The sequence below is a fragment of the Hibiscus syriacus genome, unplaced genomic scaffold, assembly GCF_006381635.1.
Source record: "Hibiscus syriacus cultivar Baekdansim isolate YM2019G1 unplaced genomic scaffold, ASM638163v2 tig00110174_pilon, whole genome shotgun sequence".
NCBI lineage: Eukaryota > Viridiplantae > Streptophyta > Magnoliopsida > Malvales > Malvaceae > Hibiscus > Hibiscus syriacus.
The window spans coordinates 3,824,870-3,849,248 of record NW_024062612.1 but is presented as its reverse complement, the minus strand read 5'-3'; the positions used below and the strand labels follow the sequence as shown (position 1 = coordinate 3,849,248).

Below are 24,379 nucleotides of genomic sequence, written 5' to 3'. Positions count from 1 at the left end.
CAGTATCATCTTCTTAACTAGCTTCCTCTTCCTGGGATACACACTCCCATGGCCATGGTCATCCTGCTGCTTCATCATGCCTTGTTCAACCGAGACTCGTCCAAGTCTTGGCTCCCTCGGCACCACTTTCACTCCCATCTTCTCCTTCTTCCAGGGACAGCTTTTGCTTCTTTTTAATTTCTCTGAAAATGGCAATACGCAGTTTCGTTTTCTTTATAAGGTTTAATATTTATTTGGTATAACTTGATTTATTATTAAACGTTTATATTACCTATGTTGAATGATCCGACGCTTAAGTTAATTTGTGGTACACACCGATAAAAGCAATCATTTAACTTTTAGCTTTATTGGAGAAATAAGTCCGGTGTTCGCATAGCAAACCAAATCCCCATACAAACCATGCTTTTTTTCTTTAAAAAAAACTTCAATATAAATATACATATATTAAAAAACATAATATAACATAAATAAAAATAAAATTTAATATAAATATAATTAATAAAAAAATTAGATTTTGTGATCACTTAAAATAAAGTATACATTATTTATATTTAAATTCAATATATATGTTGAGTATAAATATTTTTTATAAAATAAAAACTCTAATAACATAGTTTTTTTAACTCAACTTGGGCAATAATTGATTTTCCCTTAGATAATGATAATTTAAAATTTACGTAATAATTCTTATAATAATTAAAAATGTTCTTATTTTATTACTTACAAATGTGAAAAAAGTTTGGGAGGTGGATCAAGGGTCTAAACCCAACATTTTGAAAAAAAAAATTACTTCATGTCCTTTAAATAATTTTTTTTATAAAAAAAATCATGTACTTATATAATGATCCTTAAAAAATATAAATTTGCTTTAGTGATTCTAAAAGTTTCTTATTTTTAAAATTATTTCTATCAAATTTTAATGACAATTTTTGTTATTGTTTATGTGTAGAATTAAATTGTGTTGTAATAATGCCAAGAATTTATGTGTAAGAGTCGGGTATTAAGTTTATGTGGCAAGTCCAAAGTCAAGAAAACTTGGTATAAAAAGCAAAAGCCATTGGCATCCACTGAAAGCCGGTCCAATTTTTCTCTTTATTCAAACCCTTGACCAATGACATGTCATGTGTTACATACCCAAATTTCTTTTTCAGATTTTGTGATGAAACAAAATCATTTATTTGAATCATAAACATTGGAAAGCGCATGAAACCGAGTTCCTAATGGGACCCAGAATAAAAGCAAATTACAAAAGAAAAGATATATGATTGCGTTTATTAACAACACCGCTAAATATTATAACTTTTAACGGGTGTTTATAGAAAAAACGTCACAAAAGATTATAATCTTAGTTGTGTTTGTGGACGATAAACGCTGCTACTTTTTTGTGGTGTTGGTTTTAACAGTGCTTTTTGTGACGTTTTTTATTTTGTCACAAGAGTTTTTAACAGTGCTTAAAAATGTCACTATATGGCTGAAAAAAAAACACCATTAAAAATCTATTTTGATGTAGTGTACCCTCTTGTGCAATTACTAAAACATAGCATAGTATCGTGATGACGATGAATATGTTGATTGGAATGGAATAATTAGATAGTCTTTTTTATCAAAAGCAAATGTTATAAAAAATGGCAATCTATAATGATGTAGGATGGATTATAAATGTTAGTTTATACGACTTTAATATTATTGATGCTCGAATAACAACCATCTATTTAATCATTGAGACAGTTTGGTTCGTACTACTTTTATTTTAATTCAATGAAAACAATGCATTCCAAAATATTTTATAAAAATGAAAAATTACTTTATATACCACTAAACTTTAAGCATTAACTCGTTTATACAATCAAATTTTTAGTTTTGTCAATTTTAACATTAACTTTTAAGTGCAGTTATGTGACTATGTCGTTAATGATTTAACGGGATGATAACATGATAATTGTGCACCGTGATATTGCCGATGTGATTGTCTAACCAAAACAACATTATTTTAATGCAATTGTTTTGATGTCTAAAAAACCTAAAATAACATCATTTTGCTTAAATATTATGTTTAGTGAGATTTGAACTCCAAACCTTTATAAATAGGAGCTAAAACTTAATAACTCTTTTAAATTTTTATTATATTCTTTTAAATATAATATACATATTGTGCAACTCAAATTATTTATAATTTATGTTTTAAAATTAAAATAATATTTATAATATAAATATTATATATATAAGTTTCTATATAATAAATAATATAAATATACTTCTTATAATATTATAAAATTACTATATATATAATTTTTATCTATAATTTATAATAAAAATAATATTTTTTTCAAAAAAAAATTAAAAAGTTTTGAATTTTTCAAATTCAAATCCAAAGCCCTAAATATCAAACTCTTAACTTCACCTATTCTTGTAGTCAAATCATTGGCCATCGCTCATGACGTCTCTTGTTGGACCCTTACTACTAATTGTCCCATTCTTCCATTGTCAAAAATCGACGAACAATATGTTAATCGATTGTCAAACACTGAATATAAAATATTATAGTTAAATCATGAATGATTACTGATCGACGAGAACATGACTAATGAAATATAAATATAGAGAAAGAAATTTTAATGTGATGACAATACCATACTATCGACGAAGATGGTAAATGAAAATAAGGATTTTTTTAAAATTTTCAAAAATTTAAGGGGGTTAGATTTTTGTAAATGTAAGGTTTTTAAAAGAAATTTCATAATTAAAAATAAATATTAAAATTAAAATTAATAAAATAAAATAAAATTTTGAAAATATAAATAAGTTAATGCTAAATTTTTGATGATATCTGAAATAGTTTTTCTTTAGCCAAGTATAAAATCAATAGTAATAAATAGAAAAGGCGTGAGTTGGGCTCGATATGGAACATACGAACAAGAATACAAAATGGACCCGAAAAAATTAACCAACCCGACCCGACCCTACTATTTGGGAAAGACGACGTTCGATAATTGAACTGCGAAGTGAAGACAAAAGAATTGTTGCAGAAGCAAGATGAAGTTAACATGGAACAAGAAGCGCTCCAGAGAAGCTTTCGCAAGCTACCCAAATCTCCCTTTTGATCAACAAGAACCTCTGCTGATGATACGCAGTTGCAGAATCATGAACCAACCGCTTCTCAAAATCATGAGAAACCCTCTGCTGATGCTTTGGATTCTGATTGTGACTTTAAAAAACTTGCCCAATCCTTCCAAGCCCAAGGCGACAAGCTTGCTGAGGTTTCTCCTTTCCCCTTTTTTGCTTACTTTCTGTTCCTTTCTCCATTGTATAGCCTTTACTTATTCTATTTGAGGAAGTTCCCAGTTTATTGACTGATTGTGAGATTTGTTGGACCCCTTCTTATGGTATATTTTTCATCTTTAATTTGGCTAAGTTATAACGATATGAGAGGAAATAATCCAAATTGGATTTGTTTTGGGTCACTTGTACGAATTGTAGCAATCTAACAGGGGAAAGGAGGGTAAGAAACCGTCTTCGAGTTGCTTAGATAGTGCTTAATGATTTATTTGAATATCTTGTTTAGTTGAGCTTTGATTTTGTTAAATGATTTATTACCAGCTTTTCCTTAGCATGGAACGGCGGTACTTTTGGCTTGTCATACTTGGTATGATGTATTTATTCTCATAGCTAGTCTCTTTTGAAGGATGGGAAATACCGGAAAGCACTTGGGAAGTGGGAGGCGGCTCTTAATTTGATGCCTGAACATGCGGTTTTGTTTGAACAGAAGGCACAAGTTCTACTTGAACTTGGGGATGCTTGAAGTGCATTGAAGGCAGCAACTCGTAAGTCATGGTTCTCTTGTCAGTGACATTGTCGAAATGCTTCTTTGATTTAAAGCTCCTCAAACAAGATCAGATATTGCAGATGTTGTTGTATTTGGATATACTCTGTGCTATGGTTTGTTTGTCTGTTGCAAATATGTAAAGTTTAAAACTTTTGTCTGCTTTATGTGGATTCCACTTGGCAGGAGCAACTGAATTGGAACCATCATGGGCTGAGGTATGTCAAGCTTGTAACCTGAATGTAATGCCGAATAAGAAGCTTTATTGAATAACTTGAAAAACATCACACCCTCTTTATGATTGTGTTCCTTAAACATGACGATTATATTTCTCATAGGATTTTGAACATTTCTAACTGCATTTTGTTATATTTATGCAAAATCTGAGCTCATTTCTGTTCTTTTACACCTGGTACTTGTAGTCTATCATCAAATCGATGATGACGATAAAGTTCAAATTTAGCTATCGAGGAAGAAAATAATTTTGTGTATCGATTCATAGACATGGTTACTTTCCACTTGGGCAGCTAATTTCCCTAGTTTCCCAATGCTTGCTTTATGTACAGTGGTCTCTAGCTATAGTTGAGATATTGCAATTGAATATTTTTCTCTTGTTCATTAGATCGAATGTTTATTCAGAAATACTTTTATGTTGTAGTGTTCGTTATATGCAAAAGCAGTCTGTTGTTACATATGAGGTTGTATTTGTTTTTCAGGCATGGGTCACTCTTGGTAGAGCATAGTTAAACTTTGGAGAGCCTGATAGTGCCATTGAGAGTTTTGACAGAGCATTAGCTATCAAGGTACGTTTTGGATACTTATCATTCCATGTCACTTGGCTTGGCCTTATATTTTGAGGAAGTGTGCTTTATCAGATCTCCAAGCTGCTGCATATATTTTTTGAAGTCCAATGTCTCTGGTTAAATTGGTCTCCGGTCTTGTACTCTTATCCCGGGCAAGAGGGAAATTCTTGGCAACTGAATTATTTTGACAAAATATTCTCTTCTTTGAAATGTCAATCAGAAGCAGATTCATAGATCTGTTTAACAAAATATCGAGTTATTGCCACGAGTCCTTTGTCTAACCTATTTATACTTTATAGTCTTTTCCTAGTTTTTATCTCTCACCATTTTGTGATTTCTAGGTCCTAGTAATTAAGAGGGAGACTTCATTTTCCATGAGACTGCTGTGGTTGGATTTACTAAAGCCATATCGTTTTTTGCAGCCTGATTCTATGGAGGCACAAGAAAACTGCATTACATCTTATAAAGAGAAGAAAGCAGCGTCATTCATTAGGCCTGAGTACTGCTAAAAACCGTTATATGGTAGGTGATAGCTCCGACTCTTGATTTTACACGAAGTGCAATTGTTACTCTCAGAGGAGGATTGATGTTAAAAGTTACCAGCCATCTGTAATTGAGAATTCTGTATGCGGATAAAGGATATAGCACTGAGATGAGTCCTCAACTTACCATGAGAAAGAGATGAACATAGCTACACGATCGAAAATTTTTGGATTTGCTCTGGATTCGGCTTTGATGGAAAACTTTGTAGGCATAATATCAGAGAGTACTATCTATTCTGAAAGTTTATGCAAATGGTGTGTGCTGTTTCGTGCTTTTAGGAAACGCATGTTAAATTTAAACCATGAGATTGTGTACAGATAAATTCTCCCAATATCATGTATAAATATTAGGCATTTTAAGAAAACCCCTTTTGTCAGCTTTAAGAATGAAATGAAAAGGATGGAAAATGGAAAAAGAAAGAGAAGCAAATGGTATGAGCTATTAATTTTGGCTTATGTTCTTAAAACAATCCTAGCTTAAAGCCTTGGCAATTTCCCTCAGCACAAACTTCTTAATTTTCCCAGTTGATGTCCTAGGAAGCTCCTCCTTGAACACCACTGTTTTAGGGGCCATATAATGTGGGAGATTGGCCCTACAATATTCTACCATCTCTTTCTCAGTAGGCTTTTCGACGTACTCATCCTTCAAGCATACGAAGGCACAGGGTGTCTCACCCCAAAACTCATCCGGTCTTGCCACAACAGCCGCCTCCTTAACAGCTGGATTCGAGTACAAAACAGACTCGACTTCGGCACTGCTTATATTCTCCCCGCCGCTAATAATCACATCCTTGGACCGATCCTTGATCTCTAAATACCCATCGGGATGAACAACACCAGCATCGCCGGTATAAAACCAACCATCCCCTCGCATGCATGAAGATGTTGCTGTCGGGTCCTTAAAGTAACCAAGCATTACCTGCCCACCTTTGACAAAGATTTCTCCGAGCGATGAACCATCTTTTTCCACATTAGTTTCTCTCTCCGGATCCGCCACATCCATATCCATTACCCCAATTGTCCTCACCCCTTGCCTAGCTTTTAACCTGGCTCGATCTGGTGCATCCAATGCGCCCCATTGAGGTTTCCATGCACACGACACGATGTACCCGGCTGTCTCAGTTAACCCATAGCAATGAGTCACTATAAAACCCAATGACTCAGCTCGCAACAGCAACGGTGCCGGCACTGGAGCCCCTGATGCAAGGAACTGGACTGGTTTCTCCAATGGTTTATTAGTTAGAGAAGTTGATGATGCCACCATATTTAGCACCACCGGCGCACCACAAATATGGGTCACGTTGTGCCGTTTTATCGAGTTATAGATTATGGTTCCATCAAATTTTCTAAGGCAAACGTTGGTCCCACCCACGGCAGCCATGCCCCACGTGTAACACCATCCATTGGCATGGAACATGGGGAGTGTCCACAGGAAAACAGGATGATGTGGGACAGACCAATCAACGAGGGAACTAACGGTGGTGATGAATATTCCCCTGTGGCAGTGTACAACTCCTTTTGGTGATGATGTGGTGCCCGAAGTGTAGTTTAATACCATTGGATCCCACTCACTCTCCGGTCGGATCCACTTGAAACCGGGGTTTCCTTTGTTCACCATATTCTCGTACGTGTCGATGAAATTACTATTATTATCGAACGTGAATGATGGGGAGGGTTCATCATCATTTATGAGTACGAGCAATGGGATTTCGGTCCCATTCGAAGAGAGCAAAGCAATGGCTTCAAGAACGAGAGGAACATAATAATGGTCCACAAAGACAAGCTTGGATTCGCTGTGGCGAAGGATCGTTGAGACGGTGCGAGCATCGAGTCGAATGTTGATGGTGTTGAGGATGGCTCCACACATGGGGACAGCAAAGTGAAGTTCATACATGGCGGGGATATTCGGTGCCACAACGGATACCACGTGGCCTCTCGCAATCCCCACGGACGACAATGAGGATGCCAGTTGTAATGACCGACAGTTGGTTTGCGACCACGTGTAGGTGGAATCATTGTACACGATGGAAGGGCAGTCTCCGTAAGCAAGGGCAGCTCTCTCCAAGAACCCTAGAGTCGTAAGTGGGGTTGAATTTGCTGCTCTTGGTTGCTCCATTAAGTCTGATTTTTCTGTTGTAAGAATTTTAGGTTTGCTATTTATCAAGCTAAATTTCGTAAGTTTTGCTTTGAGTTATCCGAAACTGTCTTTAATTACTCTAAGTTGAGGTTACAATCCAATTGATTTTTTAATTCTTTGCATTGCTGAAATTAAATGTAATTAATATGATAAGATAAAGATTTTAATTAATGGGCTATCAGTTAGAACTTAGCAGATCCTTCCTGTGACTTTATTTCTTTTTTTTTTCCCTATTATGGTCAAAAGTATGTAAAAGCTTTAGTTTTTCCTTTTCCACGTTAAAAAAATACAGGTAAACAGCAATATAGAGAAATTATATGCTACAAATCCAGAATCTGATTCAAAATTATTTCTTTTTTCTATTTAATGAAAAAGAGATTAGGAAAACAATGTCAGCGACTAATTAAACAACATACATGGATAGATCATACAGCCAACTCACCTAGAGAGGAAGCAGAATTGGTGTCTAAAACTATCTACTCTCATTGTACAAACTAACATTAACTCAACCATAACTGTTAGTGGATTATTGTCCGTGCCAACGGTTTGGCGACCCCATTGATCAAGCAGAAATATACAGCCTTCAGAATCGTGTCTTGCTCATAGCTATCCATCCAAATGCCAGTAAAATGTCATGAAGTTAACATTCTTGCAAAATCGTGTCTTGCTCATAGCCGAAAAAATGTAGTAAGTTGTCACTCTGAGTTGTCCATAGGGAAAAAATCCAAAGGAAAAACGAATCATGTTATGCCCTCCAAGTACAAGGTCCTTTTAACTCTCCATCCGAGACGCATTCAGCTTCTCTTCAAAATGTAGAGTACTAGCAGCATGTCCATTCCACCTCTATTTTTATCAGACTTCTCTTTCTCTCTCTGATTTGAGCTCAATTCCAGATTATAATATGGCGTTTTACTTCCTATGCCCTTCAATTTCATCTTATTTTCATATGCTCTTTACCTCTGTATTAGCTGGATCTCATAATCACATTTTCTGCAAAACCATTTCCCGCTTGAGATTGAGGTTTGCGGTGGTTTCATGCAATAAATGTGGTATGCGACATCACAGCCATCACATAAAACAATCTTATCATCATCTTTGTCCATTGTACACAGACAAGAAGGGCAGTAGCAGCGAGAACAATATGTTTTTAACTGCTTCATTGTCAGGCACCTCACATAATATTTATTTGGGCAGTAGGGATGCTCACAACTCCTTCTCACCTTTTTCAACGTCACTTCAACAAATTTTACAAACACAATGGGTTTTACTCCCTGGTGATAACTGAAACCCATTATCAACAGTCAACACTACAGTTTGAATTTTCTTCCAATTCAGTAGATGTTCCAAAATTTTCAGTGCAACTTTCATCAGTACCATCGTTGTTGACAGTCCGAGAGGCATTCAATCTGTCACATATCACACAATTCTCGTGTGGAGATCCCATTCCATTACTAGTGCAGCTGTCACAATACCAACTTTTAGGAGGAATCACTTTCAGAGCAGGCTCAATACAGGCAACATGGTACATTTCCTCGCATGAATCACATACTGAACAATCTTTCCCATCTGCTTTCTCCCCACAGTAACTGCAAGTGCAAACGTTAAAGACACCGCAAGCTTCAATTTGCTCCGTCCTAGCACGAGTTTCTGATTCCTGATTACACAACTGATTTCATCAAACAAATTCAGCATATCTCTATTCAAATGATATTGTTTTTTAAGGGGGAAGCTTGATCAGACATAATTATTTTTCTTAGCAAGATTTAGACTAGCTTCTTGGTTTTTAGCTAAACATAAGGAGATTACAATTCCCAAGGATTCAATAATTTCGGATCCTTCCCTAGGGGATTCTTGCTGTTCCTACAATATCCTGATGTTATCTAAAATCCCTTGGTCCCCTCCTCCTATGGGCTTCATCAAATTGAATGTAGATGCTGCCACTACCAGTGATTGGAAGAAAAGTGGTCTTGGAGGTTGTCGTAACCGGTTTTTGTCCGGGCACGAAATATTTATTTGGCGGGAAAAGTGATGTGAATAAATGGTTTTGAAAATAATTTGAGAGTCGCCATCGGCCTTTTGGGTCAGGTAGGTCGAATACCTAAAAAATATCTTTTAAAAGAGTTTTTAAGAAAACATCAATTAAAAGATAAACTGATCTGCGTTTTAACCAAAAATTCGTTCTTTTTAATAATAAAAAGGGATTCGTGGTCGGTTACATTTAGGGAAGGATTAGCACCCTTACAACGCCCAATATTGGTACTTTTTAATTATAAATTGTCTCTATTATTAAAAATTCAAAATATATTTAATTTATAATCCTATTATTTCAAAATTATAAAAAATATTTAAAAATATCGGAAAAGAACTTCTAGGTGCCTTAAGACAGCTCTTTTCTTTGATATTGATAAATATTAATTTAAATTAAATAATATTTTTTATAATTTTTAAATTTTAAAATACCAGAATAGGACATCCAGTTGTATTAAGACTGTCCTTTTCTTCGATATTGAAAAATAAATATTAAAATAATTTATTTAAAAATAAATTATTATTTATTATATATATATTTATGAATAAAAATATTTAAAAATATAAACAAGTAAAATTAAAACAATAAAAATACAATTAGAACGATATATTTAAAAGCAATAAAATAAATGAAAACATTTAAAATAAATGACTAAATTATAGTAAAAGTAAAATTAAAAACCTAATTCATAATTAATCAAAATTATAGGGATTAAACATGCTATTTCTTTATTTTATTTATTTAGTGACTAAAATAAAATTATTTAAAATTCGAATATAAGATTAAAAATATAAACTAGGGATTAAAATATTATTTATTAAAATTAAGGGATTAAATCTGTTATTTATCCTAAATATATTATTTTAATATAAAGGACTAAAATAAATGAAATTAAAATTAAAGATCTGAATTAAAAGTATTATAAACTCGATTAGTGACTAGAATGTAAAAATTACAAGTTGGAATGGCTTCGGACGGGGTTTACCCTTTGTGAAATTACAGAAATACCCTCCCAAAACGACGTCGTTTGGGAGAGGGTATTTATACCCTAAGCCGGCTGGCCCTACGGGCCAGCTTCTCATTTCCTTATTTCTGTTCTCTCTCTAACAGAGAGAGAACAAATTTCTCTCTGCCTTCTCTCTAGCTTCCCTCATCGGAGGGAAGCCGGTCACCAGACGGCAACTGTCTGCCGCCGTGACCGTCACCGCCGGCCACCTCATCCGGTGGCCGGAAAATTTTATTTTTACACCGTTAATAGATCGGACCGTCCTAAGGGCGTTTCCGGTGCTCTTTTTCCTTAAAAAGCTCCTAATCAGAGCAAATCTACAAAAGTACCTTCGGTTTTTGTTGTATCCGGCGACGGTTGGGGTTCTCCGATGACAGAGTAAGTTTCTCTTCTTTCTTTTTCTTTTCTTTCTTTTCTGTTTCTTTGCTGTGTTGTTGTTGAGATCGTTGGTAGTTTTTTAGTATCTTGTATCTCTCTCGGTCTCCTGTATGGTCTCCGTTTCTCTCTGTTGTTCTCTGTCTCTCCCTGTTGTTCTCTGTCTCTCTGTTTTTGCTCGCAGATGGGGTGATGGCTTTATAGCCATCATCGGTGTGGCCATCGGACCGGTCTGAAGAGCGGATTTCGGTGAGTCACCGAACTATGTGGTGACTCACTGCTAGAGTAGCAACGTGGGTGGCCATCTGGGTCTTCTGGAGGCTTCGATGGAGGCGTGGCACTGGCAGCAGAGGCGGCTGGAAGCTGGACCGTTGGCTGAGGCAGCTGGAAACCATTGAGGCGGCGGCACACGGGGTTAGGGTTAGAAAACCCTAACTGAAACCCTAAATATTTTAGGGTTTCCATTTGGTTTGGGCTTGTAATATGGGCCTGATTATTGGGCCCCGGGTTTTGTAATATTAATAAATAAATAATATATATTAATAATAATAATAATTATAATAATAATAATTATTATTATAATAATAATAATAATAATAATAATAATATAAATAAAATTAAAATGAAAAAAATGAATATCTTCAGCTGCCCCTCTTTGCTTATTCTTAATAAGAATAGAGCAAAGACGAAAAGATAATAAGTTTTTTTCATTTGATTTCACTTGATTAGTATGGAGATGTTGAATAAGTTCTTCTATTTCTTCAGATGAGTTCTTCTCATTATGAACTTTCCGCTGGGGATGATGTTGACCTATTTCCTTCTGTGATAGAGTCATTCAAAAGGTTGAACAAGCTCTTTTCATGGTGAACTTCTTCTTTTTCAGATTAGTTCTTCTCATTATGAACTTTATCTGGAAAAGCTGATCCATCAAGTGATGGATTTGAACAAAAGGTTGAACAAATTCTTCTCATTATGAACTTCTTCTTCCTTCTTCAGATGACGAGTTCTTCTCATTAGGAACTCTACCTAGCAATGTTGATCCATCAAATGATGAATTCAAACAAAAAGTTGAACAAGTTCTTCTCATTATGAACTTCTTCTTCCTTCTTCAGATGACGAGTTCTTCTCATTAGGAACTCTACCTAGCAATGTTGATCCATCAAATGATGAATTCAAACAAAAAGTTGAACAAGTTCTTCTCATTATGAACTTCTTCTTCCTTCTTCAGATGAGTTCTTCTCATTATGAATTTTCTCTGGAAAAGCGGATCCATCAAGTGATGTATTTGAGCAAAAGATTGAATAAATTCTTCTCATTATGAACTTCTTTTTCCTTCTTCAGATGACGAGTTCTTCTCATTAGGAACTCTACCTAAAAAAGCTGATCCATCAAGTGATGGATTTGGGCAAAAGGTTGAATAAATTCTTCTCATTATGAACTTCTTCTTCCTTCTTCAGATGAGTTCTTCTCATTATGAACTCGAACTGGAAAAGCTAATCTATCAAGTGATAGATTTGAGCAAAAGGTTGAACAAATTCTTCTCATTATGAACTTCTTCATCCTTCTTCAGATGACGAGTTCTTCTCATTAGGAACTCTACCTAAAAAAGCTGATCCATCAAGTGATGGATTTGGGCAAAAGGTTGAATAAATTCTTCTCATTATGAATTTCTTCTTCCTTCTTCAGATGAGTTCTTCTCATTATGAACTCGAACTGGAAAAGCTAATCTATCAAGTGATAGATTTGAGCAAAAGGTTGAACAAATTCTTCTCATTATGAACTTCTTCATCCTTCTTCAGATGAGTTCTTCTCATTATGAACTCGAACTGGAAAAGCTAATCTATCAAGTGATAGATTTGAGCTTTTTTTTTGCTAAAATCTTTGAAAAACCTGTCAAAATTCAACATGGATGAGAATGAATGAAAATGCACCTATTTTTGCAAATGCCTAAATATGATGCATGATTGTTAAGTTATTTGATTTCAGATTGGTGAACTGAGTATTTCTTCAGTTGTAGAGACCCAATAAATCTTTCTTCTTCAAATCAGAGAATCTATCCTCTTTGACAAATGTAGAGGTAGATATAATGTCACAAAACCTCTTGAGAATAAAACTCAATAGTATAGGCTCTTGAAAAGCTTGCCTTCATGCGACATGTTGATTCTGATAACAACTCATCTGATTATGAAATGTCCTTTCAAGATGATTTCACAGATATCGATAGTTCTTTTAATACCAAGAAATCTTGAATTCTGATTCTGATGAGGAGAATAAACTGTTATACTTGACAAAAATGGGATTCTCAAAGGCTGAAGCTTCAATAGCCATGTAGAGATGGGGTCTAGATTCATCAATTGCAGAATTGGCAAATTTTATATGTGCTGCTCAAATGGCTAAGGTTACTGACACATTTCTTCCGGTAAAAGATGGGAAGCCATTATGCAATGATCCCAATTACAAGAAAAGGCGAAACCTGGGCTATGATTTTTGGGAAAGGAATAAGCAAAAGAAGCTTGAAAAGAAATTTCTTAATGAAGACGATCATGCAATTCATCTTTTAATTCCAATGATTGTTTCTGGGTTTTATATCAAACCAAATCAGATAACTCAAAGAACACTTCCAGAAGATGCTATGAGCACATTCCTCTTTCAAATTCAATAACTGGTTTTACCAAACCAGATCAGATAACTCAAAGAACACTTCCAGAAGATGCTATGAGCACATTCATCTTCCAAATTCAATGATTGGTTCTGTGGTTCATACCAAACCAGATCAGATAACTCAAAGAACACTTCGAGAAGATGCTATTGGGTCTCCTTATTTCTACTATGAGAACGTGGCACTTGCTCCAGTTAATGTTTGGACTGGAATATCACAGTACTTATTCGATGTATAGCCAGAATTTGTAGATTCGAAGCATTTTCATGCTGTTACACTGAAAATAGGCTATATTCATAATCTGCCAATTGAGAACAGATTTCCTCTTATCTTGTTTTCTCCATGCACTATACATGATATTTTTCCATTGACAAAGAAATGATAGTCTTCCTGGGATCCAAGAACAAAGTTGAACTTCTTACAAACATGTACAAGAAGTTCCAGATTGACAGAAAGGATCTGTAAGGCTCTTGAAGCTTATGACGATGAGCTACCTTCGAGTGTCCAGAAGTATGTTCTTGATGAGTGCCGAAAATGGAATCTGGTATGGCTTGAAAGAAATAAAGTTGTTCCACTTGAACCTGATGAGGTAGAAATGCTTCTATGTTTCCCTAAAAACCATACATAAGGAGCTGCTAGAGACATGTTCTCTGGTGATATCAATGTCCTGTCTCTTTTTTCTGGGATCAATGATGCAGATGTCGCCTTCTACTGTCTTGGCATACCTTTGAAAACAGATGTGCAAGAACTGAATGATGATCGATTAGAGCAATTGATGAGTAGATTTGGTGGATTCGACCTTGTTGTCGATGGCATCCAGCGTAACAACCTTACTGGAAGAAATAAACATCATCAGGATGAAATAGAAGATTTTTGTTAATGCATTTTCTTGCAATGACTTCTACGACAGATGTCTCTTCTGCTGCTCCAATATATTCCACTCTTTTCGAATCATGAAACGTTTAGTTGACAGTAAAACTGGTCATCTTCAACTTTTTGGAATCCTGTAACCAATGTTACCCTATATAAAAGGCCTATAAGGGTAGATTCTGTTCCAATGTCTTATTCTGTGCCATAAGTCCTCAAGTTCAAATTCAGCAATCTTCTGAAGGACATAATGGATATTATCTTGACAAAGAAATTGACCGGCATAAAAGAAGCAGCAATGATATATCAAGACTTGAGCCAGCATCACGGTATAACCAGAGTGCAGGTAGTGACTTGTTCATGGTTCTATGATATAATCTTCTAGAGAACATGAATTGATGGCTGGGGAAAATAATTTGTCTGGTGATGCTTATCGTCCTCAGCATGGGATAAACTATAATCTTTCTTGATGAGCTACTAATAATGTCATAGGAGAGTGTCACAAGTTCAATTCTCCATACTTTCTGGCTTCTTGGACCACTTGCCTTTAAAAATGTGAAGTGCTTCATTATTCTGGCCTCGTTCATTCTTTTTCTACAACATAGGTAGAATAAGCAACAGTTGTTTCAAGGACCTTCCTCATTTGAGACTGTCATGTTTGAAAATGTTTTTTTCTCATTTCTTTATTTAAGAATGAAAGAATTTTGTAAAGTATTATCCCTTTCAGGTTCACAATATAATCATAAACAATGAATTTAATGAATATCAAATAAATCAACTACATTTTTAAATCATTCAAAAATGATAGCCCTATGGCAAGTGTCAAAACTATTGATTGATTTAAGGTGTAGGTGGATTCTGGTAAAGTAGGTTCTTTCAAGTTGGTTCAGTATGTCGCTTCGGGCTTCCACTAACTTGAAGAAATGGTTGTTATGCTCATCTTGTAGAGATACTTCTTGATTCCAGAATCTCAGGAACGTCTTTTGGGATGTGTGGTGCTTCATTTAAGATCGTCTCTTATGTCATTGTTGCACCATTCATTATTCGAGCCGCCTTTTCAGGTTTTCAACTCGAATCCTCCTTTGGTTCTAAGATGTTATTTAAAAATTTATATCTTGAACCCACCTTTTATCATTTTTCATATCATGCATTAAAGATTTTAAAAACCAATTTTTACAAATAAAAATCAATCTTGGGAGGCGGAATGAATTCTAAAGATATCCTATTTTACTTAGAAATCCATGTATGATTAGAATGGACTTTTCGGGTACGTAACGTAGGCCATGGCTTATGGTTACGAAAGAAAGGGATAAAAAGGCCCAAATAAGTGTTTAAGGGAAATCAAACCAAGGATCAATTCATTCTGATGCCATCAATCTTGCCTTGCTTAACTTGGATCTGCTTTGTTGGGGATTTTTCCATCATTTGGATCCCTCTAGACTGCCAAATTTTGGATTCATTTCCAATTTCTCATATCTTCAGCATTTCTTGATCTTCTTGTTCGTACTTGATCAACCTTGTAACTTGAGGCTCAATAAGTCACCCATCTTGATTCAATTTTCCTTTTTCTTCTTTTTTCTTCTTTCTTTGTTGGATGAGTATAATACTTCAATTGCTTTGAGCACCTCCTTTTCCTTTTGCATTTTGGAGGTTTTCCATTATTCTTGATTGGATTGATCTTCAAGCACTCTGTATTTGACATACTTTGTAGTTTAAAACTTTCATGACTTCATGGAAACTTGTCTTCATAATAAAACTGTATTGACAATCTTTATTCTTGTGAGCCAATATCCTTTACCTTGCCCCCCCAATGTAGAGGGTGATCCTTGGTTAGGGTTGAATTAGAAGAAACATTATTCAGGCTCAAATGGGGACAACAAAGGATATATATATATATATCTATATATATTAAAGGATAAATGAAACAATGCCGTTCATCATCTCATACACAGAAACCTTTGTAAAAAGAGGTATCCACAGGGGGATGAATATTCAAGATTAACTTTATTTACATGAAAAAAATGTAATTAATGCATGATATATTTATTTCAATCAATCACTTTCCCCTTCTTCTTTAAGTATGCCCCAATCACTCGAAATCATCTTCAATAAGTTGGTCCATGATGTTTCATCTCGTCTCTTCTTGCAGTAAGATTCACAGATAATTGAAAGTTTGGTTCTTTTGAGGTTTTTTTGCTTGGATGGTTTTGTATTTGGAAGGATAAATGTGTGACTTATAAAGTCATGTATATGGTGGAAGGTAGTATCATCAATCAATCGACTCTACCCGAGAAGGTAAACATCTGGAGTAGGTGTAAAAATAGGTGGAGACATTTCTTCAGAATCTTTGTAGTGTCAGGATTTGGTTTGAGTAATTGGCATTGGATGGGATATTGAAGATATAATTTTACCACTTGCCAATAGATCTATAACTCTTGAAAAATTAAAAGAATATTTAATCTACTTGATACTCAATAATCTCAAGATTAAAATTTGACTCCTTGCTCATAACCATAAAAGAAACACATATTTATTTATTACACAAAAGGCAGAGAAAGGAACAAAAAACATATTCAAACAAGATGCTGAAAATAGAAAGTACTACAGTGGTAGATAACACTTCCACTTATTTATGCATCATTACTCATCTAATGTTGGGTGTGTACTTAGCCCAGGATTTTTATCCTTATTTGCCCCCCATTTCTTGATCATTTCTTGTGTCAAGACTCCCTTGTCAACGAGTGTCTCAATTTCTTTTAACAGTGACCAACAATTCCCTATTGAATGTCCAGATACTCCCAAGTGAAAATTACAGAAGCTATTTTGATCATAGCAATGAGCATAAGGCCTTGGTGACACCTTCACCAATCTTGGTGTAATGTATTGACCTTTAACAAAATGAGGGTACATGTCTGAGATAGATTCTTGAAATACCCTTAGAGTTTTTCTTGCTCGCGGGCTATCACTTTCTTTGATCGTTCTGAACGAATGAATGCTCTCATGTTATTGAGGGGGTTCTGAATGCTCATTTCAGCTATAACTGGGGTAGTATTATCCAGACTCCTTAAGTTTCCCCTTGCCTTACTGGTTTTCGGAAAATCTGATATAGGTATCTGAGGTGTCTTCTGGGTTATATCTGCCTCATTCTTTCTTAGACCTATAGGCCAATCTCGAATTACATCCATGGGAGCCTTTTGATTTCTTTTCCCATTTTCTTGTGCCTGATATTCTTCGTAGGATTTGGTTATATTAGTTTCTGTTGCAACAATGGTTTCTGAACATTGAACCTTAACCCCTTCTTTTATCTTGCATTTTTGAATTGCTTGCTCTAAAGGGTCTTGGAAATTTCCCTTAAGGTTACCAGGAACCTTAGCTGAACAATTTGGAATTCTAGTCTGATTTATCCAAGGAACTTCCATATAGGTCCAATTCTCATTTGGAGGCCATTGTGATTGATCAAGTTGTGGAGTAATTGATCTGGCTGAGAGCATTTTTGGATGCAATTTTTCACTCGAACAGTGGAAGGGAGGAAATTGAAATCCCTGCACATTCTTTTTCTTCTTAATCACTCTATAAGGTTTGGCACCATGTTTAACTGAATAAGACCTCATTGTATTAACCCCAGCTTCTTTCTTGACTTTAGTATTATCAGAGCCTCTTATCTTGCCATTCTTGATAGTCATTTCGATGATTTCTCCACTTATGATGATGTTAGAGAAATTATTAGGGACAACCCCTATCATGTGATTAACATAAGGAAATTTTAATGTGCTGATGAACAAAGTAGTGAACTCTTTTTCAGTCAATGGTGGATGTACTTGAGAAGCAACGTCTTTCCATCGTTGTGAATATTGTCGAAAGCTTTCATTGCACTTCATATTCATGCTTTGCAACATTGTTCGATCAGGGGCCATATCAGTCATGTGCTTGTATTGACCCAAAAAAACTTGAGCTAAATCCCTCTAAGAACGTATTTGAGTACGTTTTAGCTGATTATACCATCTAGATGCAGACCCAGATAAACTGTCTTGGAAACAGTGGATCAACAACTTTTCATTCTCAACATAGCCAGCCATACGACGACAATACATAGTGATATGATATAAAGGGAATGTGGTCCCATTATACTTCTCAAAATCTGGAACCTTGAACTTTGGTGGAATAACCAGGCCAGGGACCAAACTTAGTTCTTTGGCATCAAACCCATAAAATGACTCAACTGTCTCTATAGATTTTATCACCTCTTCTATATTTTCCAGTTGTTGAGTGAATTTTTCCTTCTCAACTAATTTGTTTAGGTCAAGGACCTTATTACTAATACAAAATTCATCAGGCTTCAACTCAGAAGTAGTAGGACAATCAGTGGGGAACGATGCTCCAGCTTGATATGGTGAGTTCTTAACAGCGAAGTAAATCGGTGATTGAATTTCCTGGGGTACAGAGGTGAACTCAGGAATATGAACAGGTGTAACACCCAAAGAATTTGTGGGGTTTTCAACAAGACTCTTTCCAGCAGTCAAATGCTTATCAATCATTTTTCATATTGTTCAGTAGATCGATATGAGAATTAGCTTCGATTTGTGCCAACTTGCTCCTCAATTCCTCTTGTATTTCTTTCTGCTTTATCTCAAATTTGGCTAGCCTATCTTTAGTTTCTTTAGACATTTTTCTTGTGTCGTGCTGAGCGTTTTTTCTTCAAGGAAAAACCAAGATCACTTCGTTTGAAATCCTTATTTTAATGAATGAATGTTTTAATGTATTATGACATAAAAATGCAAAGATGCCAAATGCAAATGTAAATATGTGAATGTAATAACAAGAATACAAATTGTGCAATACAAATGCAAAGATGCCAAATGTAAATATGCAAATGTAAAATTGTAAATGTAAATTATTTAAAATACCAGAATAGGACATCAAGTTATTTTAAGACTGCACTTTTCTTTGATATTGAAAATAAATAAACATTATTATTTAATCAAATATGTTTTAATGCATGATGTAAATTTAAAAATGTAAATGTAAATACAAACGTAAAAATGTACAAATGCAAAATACAAATGCATGTATGAAAAGGTGTTACTCAAGAGTGATCATCTTAGAACAGATTTCATTGAACGCAAAAGTTTCGGTACATCAAACAAAACTTTACATATAGGGATATATTTCATTCCTAACTTCTCCAAAGCCAAATTAGTCTATCAACTTAAGGGACATATTGCTTGTCTGGACTACAACCTCTTCCATGACATTCTCTTTCATTTTCTGTGTCACTTCTCGGAGTTGCTCATTTTCCCTTGTAAGAGATCTTTTCTGTCCAAGAAGTTCTTGAACAAGATCTTCATATATGTTGCAGTTCTTTTTCAGCTTGGTGACCCTTGTTATCCATTCTTCTGGGGTACTTCCTAGGCCAGCATTTTGAAAGGTTTGACTGATCTTCTGAAAATCTTCATGCATGGTTTTCATTTCTGTGCTCAATTTCTCGTTTTGGTCGTTCAAGTCCTTCAAATAACATGCTTGAGCTTCATAAAAACCTCAACTAATCTGAATGCCCTGATTGATGCTCTTACCATAGACTGCTTTTGGTATCAATCTGGTAGGATCTTTGTGTAATACTTTTGGTATTAATATAACAGGATCTCTGTGTGCTTTGCTTGCTTCTATCCTCGGAGTTTCCTCAGGATGTCTTTCTTTGGCCGCATCATATTTTGTTTGATCATAAAACTTTTTGTCCATTTACGATTTCTTTCCAATATGATGAACAGTCTTTCCAGTAAACACCTTTTGGTTATGCCATGATCATGTAATGCAAACAAAAGAAATCAAATATAAACAAGTTTAGAGCAAACAATATGTATGGAAAAAAATGAGAAGTGAAAAAAAAATTGGTTAGTACCAATTAATGGAAAGAAAAGATCCTATTTATCAAAGTATAAATCCTAACCTCATGCTTTCTAGTTCCATGCTTTGTTTGGAAAAATTAACCTAACTGTATGATTTCTAGTTCGCAGGCATTTATTTAGAAAAAAAATAATGAATAAATTAAAAGCTAGAACTTATTTCTCCTTTGTGTACACTTACGGACAGAGGTTCAATACTGTCTTAGATCAGGTGAAGTGCTAGGGTTTATTATATGCAAGGTTTCAGATCTAAGAATAAAGATACTCGAACTGTCCTTGTTGATGCCCCCTTGGGCTGTCAACCCTCAATCCTAGTCCATTACAGACTTAAGCGGATCGAGTTCAATTCGAGGGGATACATTTCTCTATACCTGACACGGAGAATAAATTCTCACAAAGACATAGAGCATATGAACCCTGAAAGTTACTTGCTAAGTCTTACACGGAGAATAAATTCTCACGAAGACGTCGCTTTCACTCCCACTTAAAAGGGACAAACTCAATTATAGAGCTTTATGTTATGCAATGCAAGTGTTGTGTGTGAGGAGAAATGTTCAAACCTCTAACAGAAAAAATAAATAATGAAATAAAATATTTGCAAATAAAATGAAATATTAATAAGAAAATATATAAATACTATGAAAATAATAAGTATATATAAAAATTTTGAAAAGAAAGAATTAAAAATTAAATATATGAATTTTTAATTTATAATTAATAGAGACAATTTATAATTGATTTTAAAAGATTGACCGATCCCCAACAGAGTCGCCAATCTGTCGTAACCGGTTTTCGTTCGGGCACGAAATATTTATTTGGCGGGAAAAGTGATGTGAATAAATGGTTTTGAAAATAATTTGAGAGTCGCCATCGGCCTTTTGGGTCAGGTATGTCGAATACCTAAAAAATATCTTTTAAAAGAGTTTTTAAGAAAACATCAATTAAAAGATAAACTGATCTGCGTTTTAACCAAAAATTCGTTCTTTTTAATAATAAAAAGTGATTCGTGGTCGGTTACATTTAGGGAAGGATTAGCACCCCTACAACGCCCAATATTGGTACTTTTTAATTATAAATTGTCTCTATTATTAAAAATTCAAAATATATTTAATTTATAATCCTATTATTTCAAAATTATAAAAAATATTTAAAAATATCGGAAAAGAACTTCTAGGTGCCTTAAGACAGCTCTTTTCTTTGATATTGATAAATATTAATTTAAATTAAATAATATTTTTTATAATTTTTAAATTTTAAAATACCAGAATAAGACATCCAGTTGTATTAAGACTGTCCTTTTCTTCGATATTGAAAAATAAATATTAAAATAATTTATTTAAAAATAAATTATTATTTATTATATATATATTTATGAATAAAAATATTTAAAAATATAAACAAGTAAAATTAAAACAATAAAAATACAATTAGAACGATATATTTAAAAGCAATAAAATAAATGAAAACATTTAAAATAAATGACTAAATTATAGTAAAAGTAAAATTAAAAACCTAATTCATAATTAATCAAAATTATAGGGATTAAACATGCTATTTCTTTATTTTATTTATTTAGTGACTAAAATAAAATTATTTAAAATTCGAATATAAGATTAAAAATATAAACTAGGGATTAAAATATTATTTATTAAAATTAAGGGATTAAATCTGTTATTTATCCTAAATATATTATTTTAATATAAAGGACTAAAATAAATGAAATTAAAATTAAAGATCTGAATTAAAAGTATTATAAACTCGATTTAGTGACTAGAATGTAAAAATTACAAGTTGGAATGGCTTCGGACGGGGTTTACCCTTTGTGAAATTACAGAAATACCCTCCCCAAAACGACGTCGTTTGGGAGAGGGTATTTATACCCTAAGCCGGCTGGCCCTACGGGCCAACTTCTCATTTCCTTATTTCTGTTCTCTCTCTAACAGAGAGAGAACAAATTTCTCTCTGCCTTCTCTCTAGCTTCCCTCATCGGAGGGAAGCCGGTCACCAGACGGCAACCGTCTGCCGCCGTGACCGTCACCGCCGGCCACCGCATCCGGTGGCCGGAAAATTTTAATTTTACACCGTTAATAGATCGGACCGTCCTAAGGGCGTTTCCGGTGCTCTTTTTCCTTAAAAAGCTCCTAATCGGAGCAAATCTACAAAAGTACCTTCGGTTTTTGTTGTATCCGGCGACGATTGGGGTTCTCCGATGACAGAGTAAGTTTCTCTTCTTTCTTTTTCTTTTCTTTCTTTTCTGTTTCTTTGCTGTGTTGTTGTTGAGATCGTTGGTAGTTTTTTAGTATCTTGTATCTCTCTCGGTCTCCTGTATGGTCTCCGTTTCTCTCTGTTGTTCTCTGTCTCTCCCTGTTGTTCTCTGTCTCTCTGTTTTTGCTCGCAGATGGGGTGATGGCTTTATAGCCATCATCGGTGTGGCCATCGGACCGGTCCGAAGAGTGGATTTCGGTGAGTCACCGAACTATGTGGTGACTCACTGCTAGAGTAGCAACGTGGGTGGCCATCTGGGTCTTCTGGAGGCTTCGATGGAGGCGTGGCACTGGCAGCAGAGGCGGCTGGAAGCTGGACCGTTGGCTGAGGCGGCTGGAAACCATTGAGGCGGCGGCACACGGGGTTAGGGTTAGAAAACCCTAACTGAAACCCTAAATGTTTTAGGGTTTCCATTTGGTTTGGGCTTGTAATATAGGCCTGATTATTGGGCCCCGGGTTTTGTAATATTAATAAATAAATAATATATATTAATAATAATTATAATTATAATTATAATAATAATAATTATAATAATAATAATAATAATATAAATAAAATTAAAATGAAAAAAATGAATATCTTCAGAGGTGTTTTAAGAGATCACTCTGGTTCATTTATAGGAACTTTTAAGGAGTCTGCCGGATCGGGTCCTCCTACATTGATGGAACTTAAAGCTATTCAAATGGGCTTATCTTTCTTTGCTTCTTTTTAAAGAGTGATAAAAGAGTGATAGCAGTAGACTGGATTAAGAATGTTGATTCATGCCCAGCTGTGTATGCTTTTATTGTTAGAGATATAGTTGATAAACTTAGAATTTTTGAGGGGGTTGTTAGATGTGTTGCAAGGACAGCAAACTTAGAGGCTGATGCCATAGCTAAGGCTGTATAGGCTGACTAATATGTTGTTTGTGGTCCTAATTTTGTTTTTTGGTTCTTGTTAGGGGTGTTGGTTTTCTGGTTCTTGTAAGGGTTATTGATGTGTTTTGAATTCTGTTGTAATTCTACTTATGTTGAATGAAATCCTAAGACACTCTTTTCCTCCTTCTGCTGATTAAGAAGCTTCTCTACAAGCTCCATTAATCAAGATGGGGGTTTTTAACAAGGTCTTCAAATCTTATCAAAAAAAAATTCAGCATCTCTCTCAGGGATGAACCCAGCCTTCAAAACAGGTTCTTAACATATAATGCAGATTTTGCAAGTAATACAAACAGAAAGATAACAGTTCAGGTCAGAATCCTCCTACTGTGCTTAAAGCAAGATTCTGTGCAAACAGATGCTAAATTCAAATATCCATTAAAATGCTCAACAAATACTAAATTCAAATAGCAAACCGTAACAGAATATTACTACAAGATAATATCAGGAAACCGGACCGAACCTGTCATAAATATTAAGGTTTACTTAAATTCCCCACACCATTAGAGTATCTGAAAAACAAAACTAATGTAACAGAGGCCCCGTTGAAAAGTTGGAAGTCCCATAACAAAGATTAAGTTTTCTATATTTGGGAATCCTAAGACAAGCCCATAAATTCTGTACAGTGCATGATGTCCATTGAAACCCATCCAAACATAAGAGCAGTGGAAATTCCAAAGTTTTGTCCTAAAACAACTTTATCCAAGCTCTGAATATCAAATTCATCCGTAAAGTACCTAATATGGTTCTTTCCTTTTTTGACACTAACTACATAATAAGTTAGAATGCATCTGTAGCTGTAATTCGAATTTAGTAATGCATTTTTCTATTCAAAGCATGTCAACGCACACAATAAGCTAATTCATGAATGCTTACCTCATGTTTCTCCTTTTCGACAGCACCACCAGAACTTCCAAACTGTAAGGTTGAAGAAAAAGATCACAATAAATCATTACAACATACTCATTATCAATGTAAAATATTTTTAAGCGAACTATAAAAATTCAAATAACTAGAGTAGCACATTGTATGTTCATTCACTCACTCACTTGTACACTATAG

General features: G+C 34.6%; 2 protein-coding genes and 1 pseudogene across 2 annotated transcripts; 1 reads left to right on the top strand and 2 right to left on the bottom strand.

Moving 5' to 3' along the window:
* Positions 1-1,625: 1,625 nt before the first annotated feature.
* Positions 1,626-5,508, top strand: LOC120216827 (annotated as a pseudogene).
* Positions 5,509-5,637: 129 nt separating this feature from the next.
* Positions 5,638-7,281, bottom strand: LOC120216954 (probable acyl-activating enzyme 6). The gene has a single exon (XM_039214225.1). It carries the CDS (start codon positions 7,279-7,281, stop codon positions 5,638-5,640), a length of 1,644 nt encoding a protein of 547 aa, XP_039070156.1.
* Positions 7,282-8,060: 779 nt separating this feature from the next.
* LOC120216826 (PHD finger protein EHD3-like) lies at positions 8,061-24,354 on the bottom strand. The gene is made up of 3 exons (XM_039214132.1): positions 24,331-24,354; positions 24,194-24,235; positions 8,061-8,968 (listed from the first exon to the last, which is right to left on the bottom strand). Exons 1-3 carry the CDS (start codon positions 24,352-24,354, stop codon positions 8,597-8,599), a joined length of 438 nt encoding a protein of 145 aa, XP_039070063.1. The 3' UTR covers positions 8,061-8,596.
* Positions 24,355-24,379: the final 25 nt, after the last annotated feature.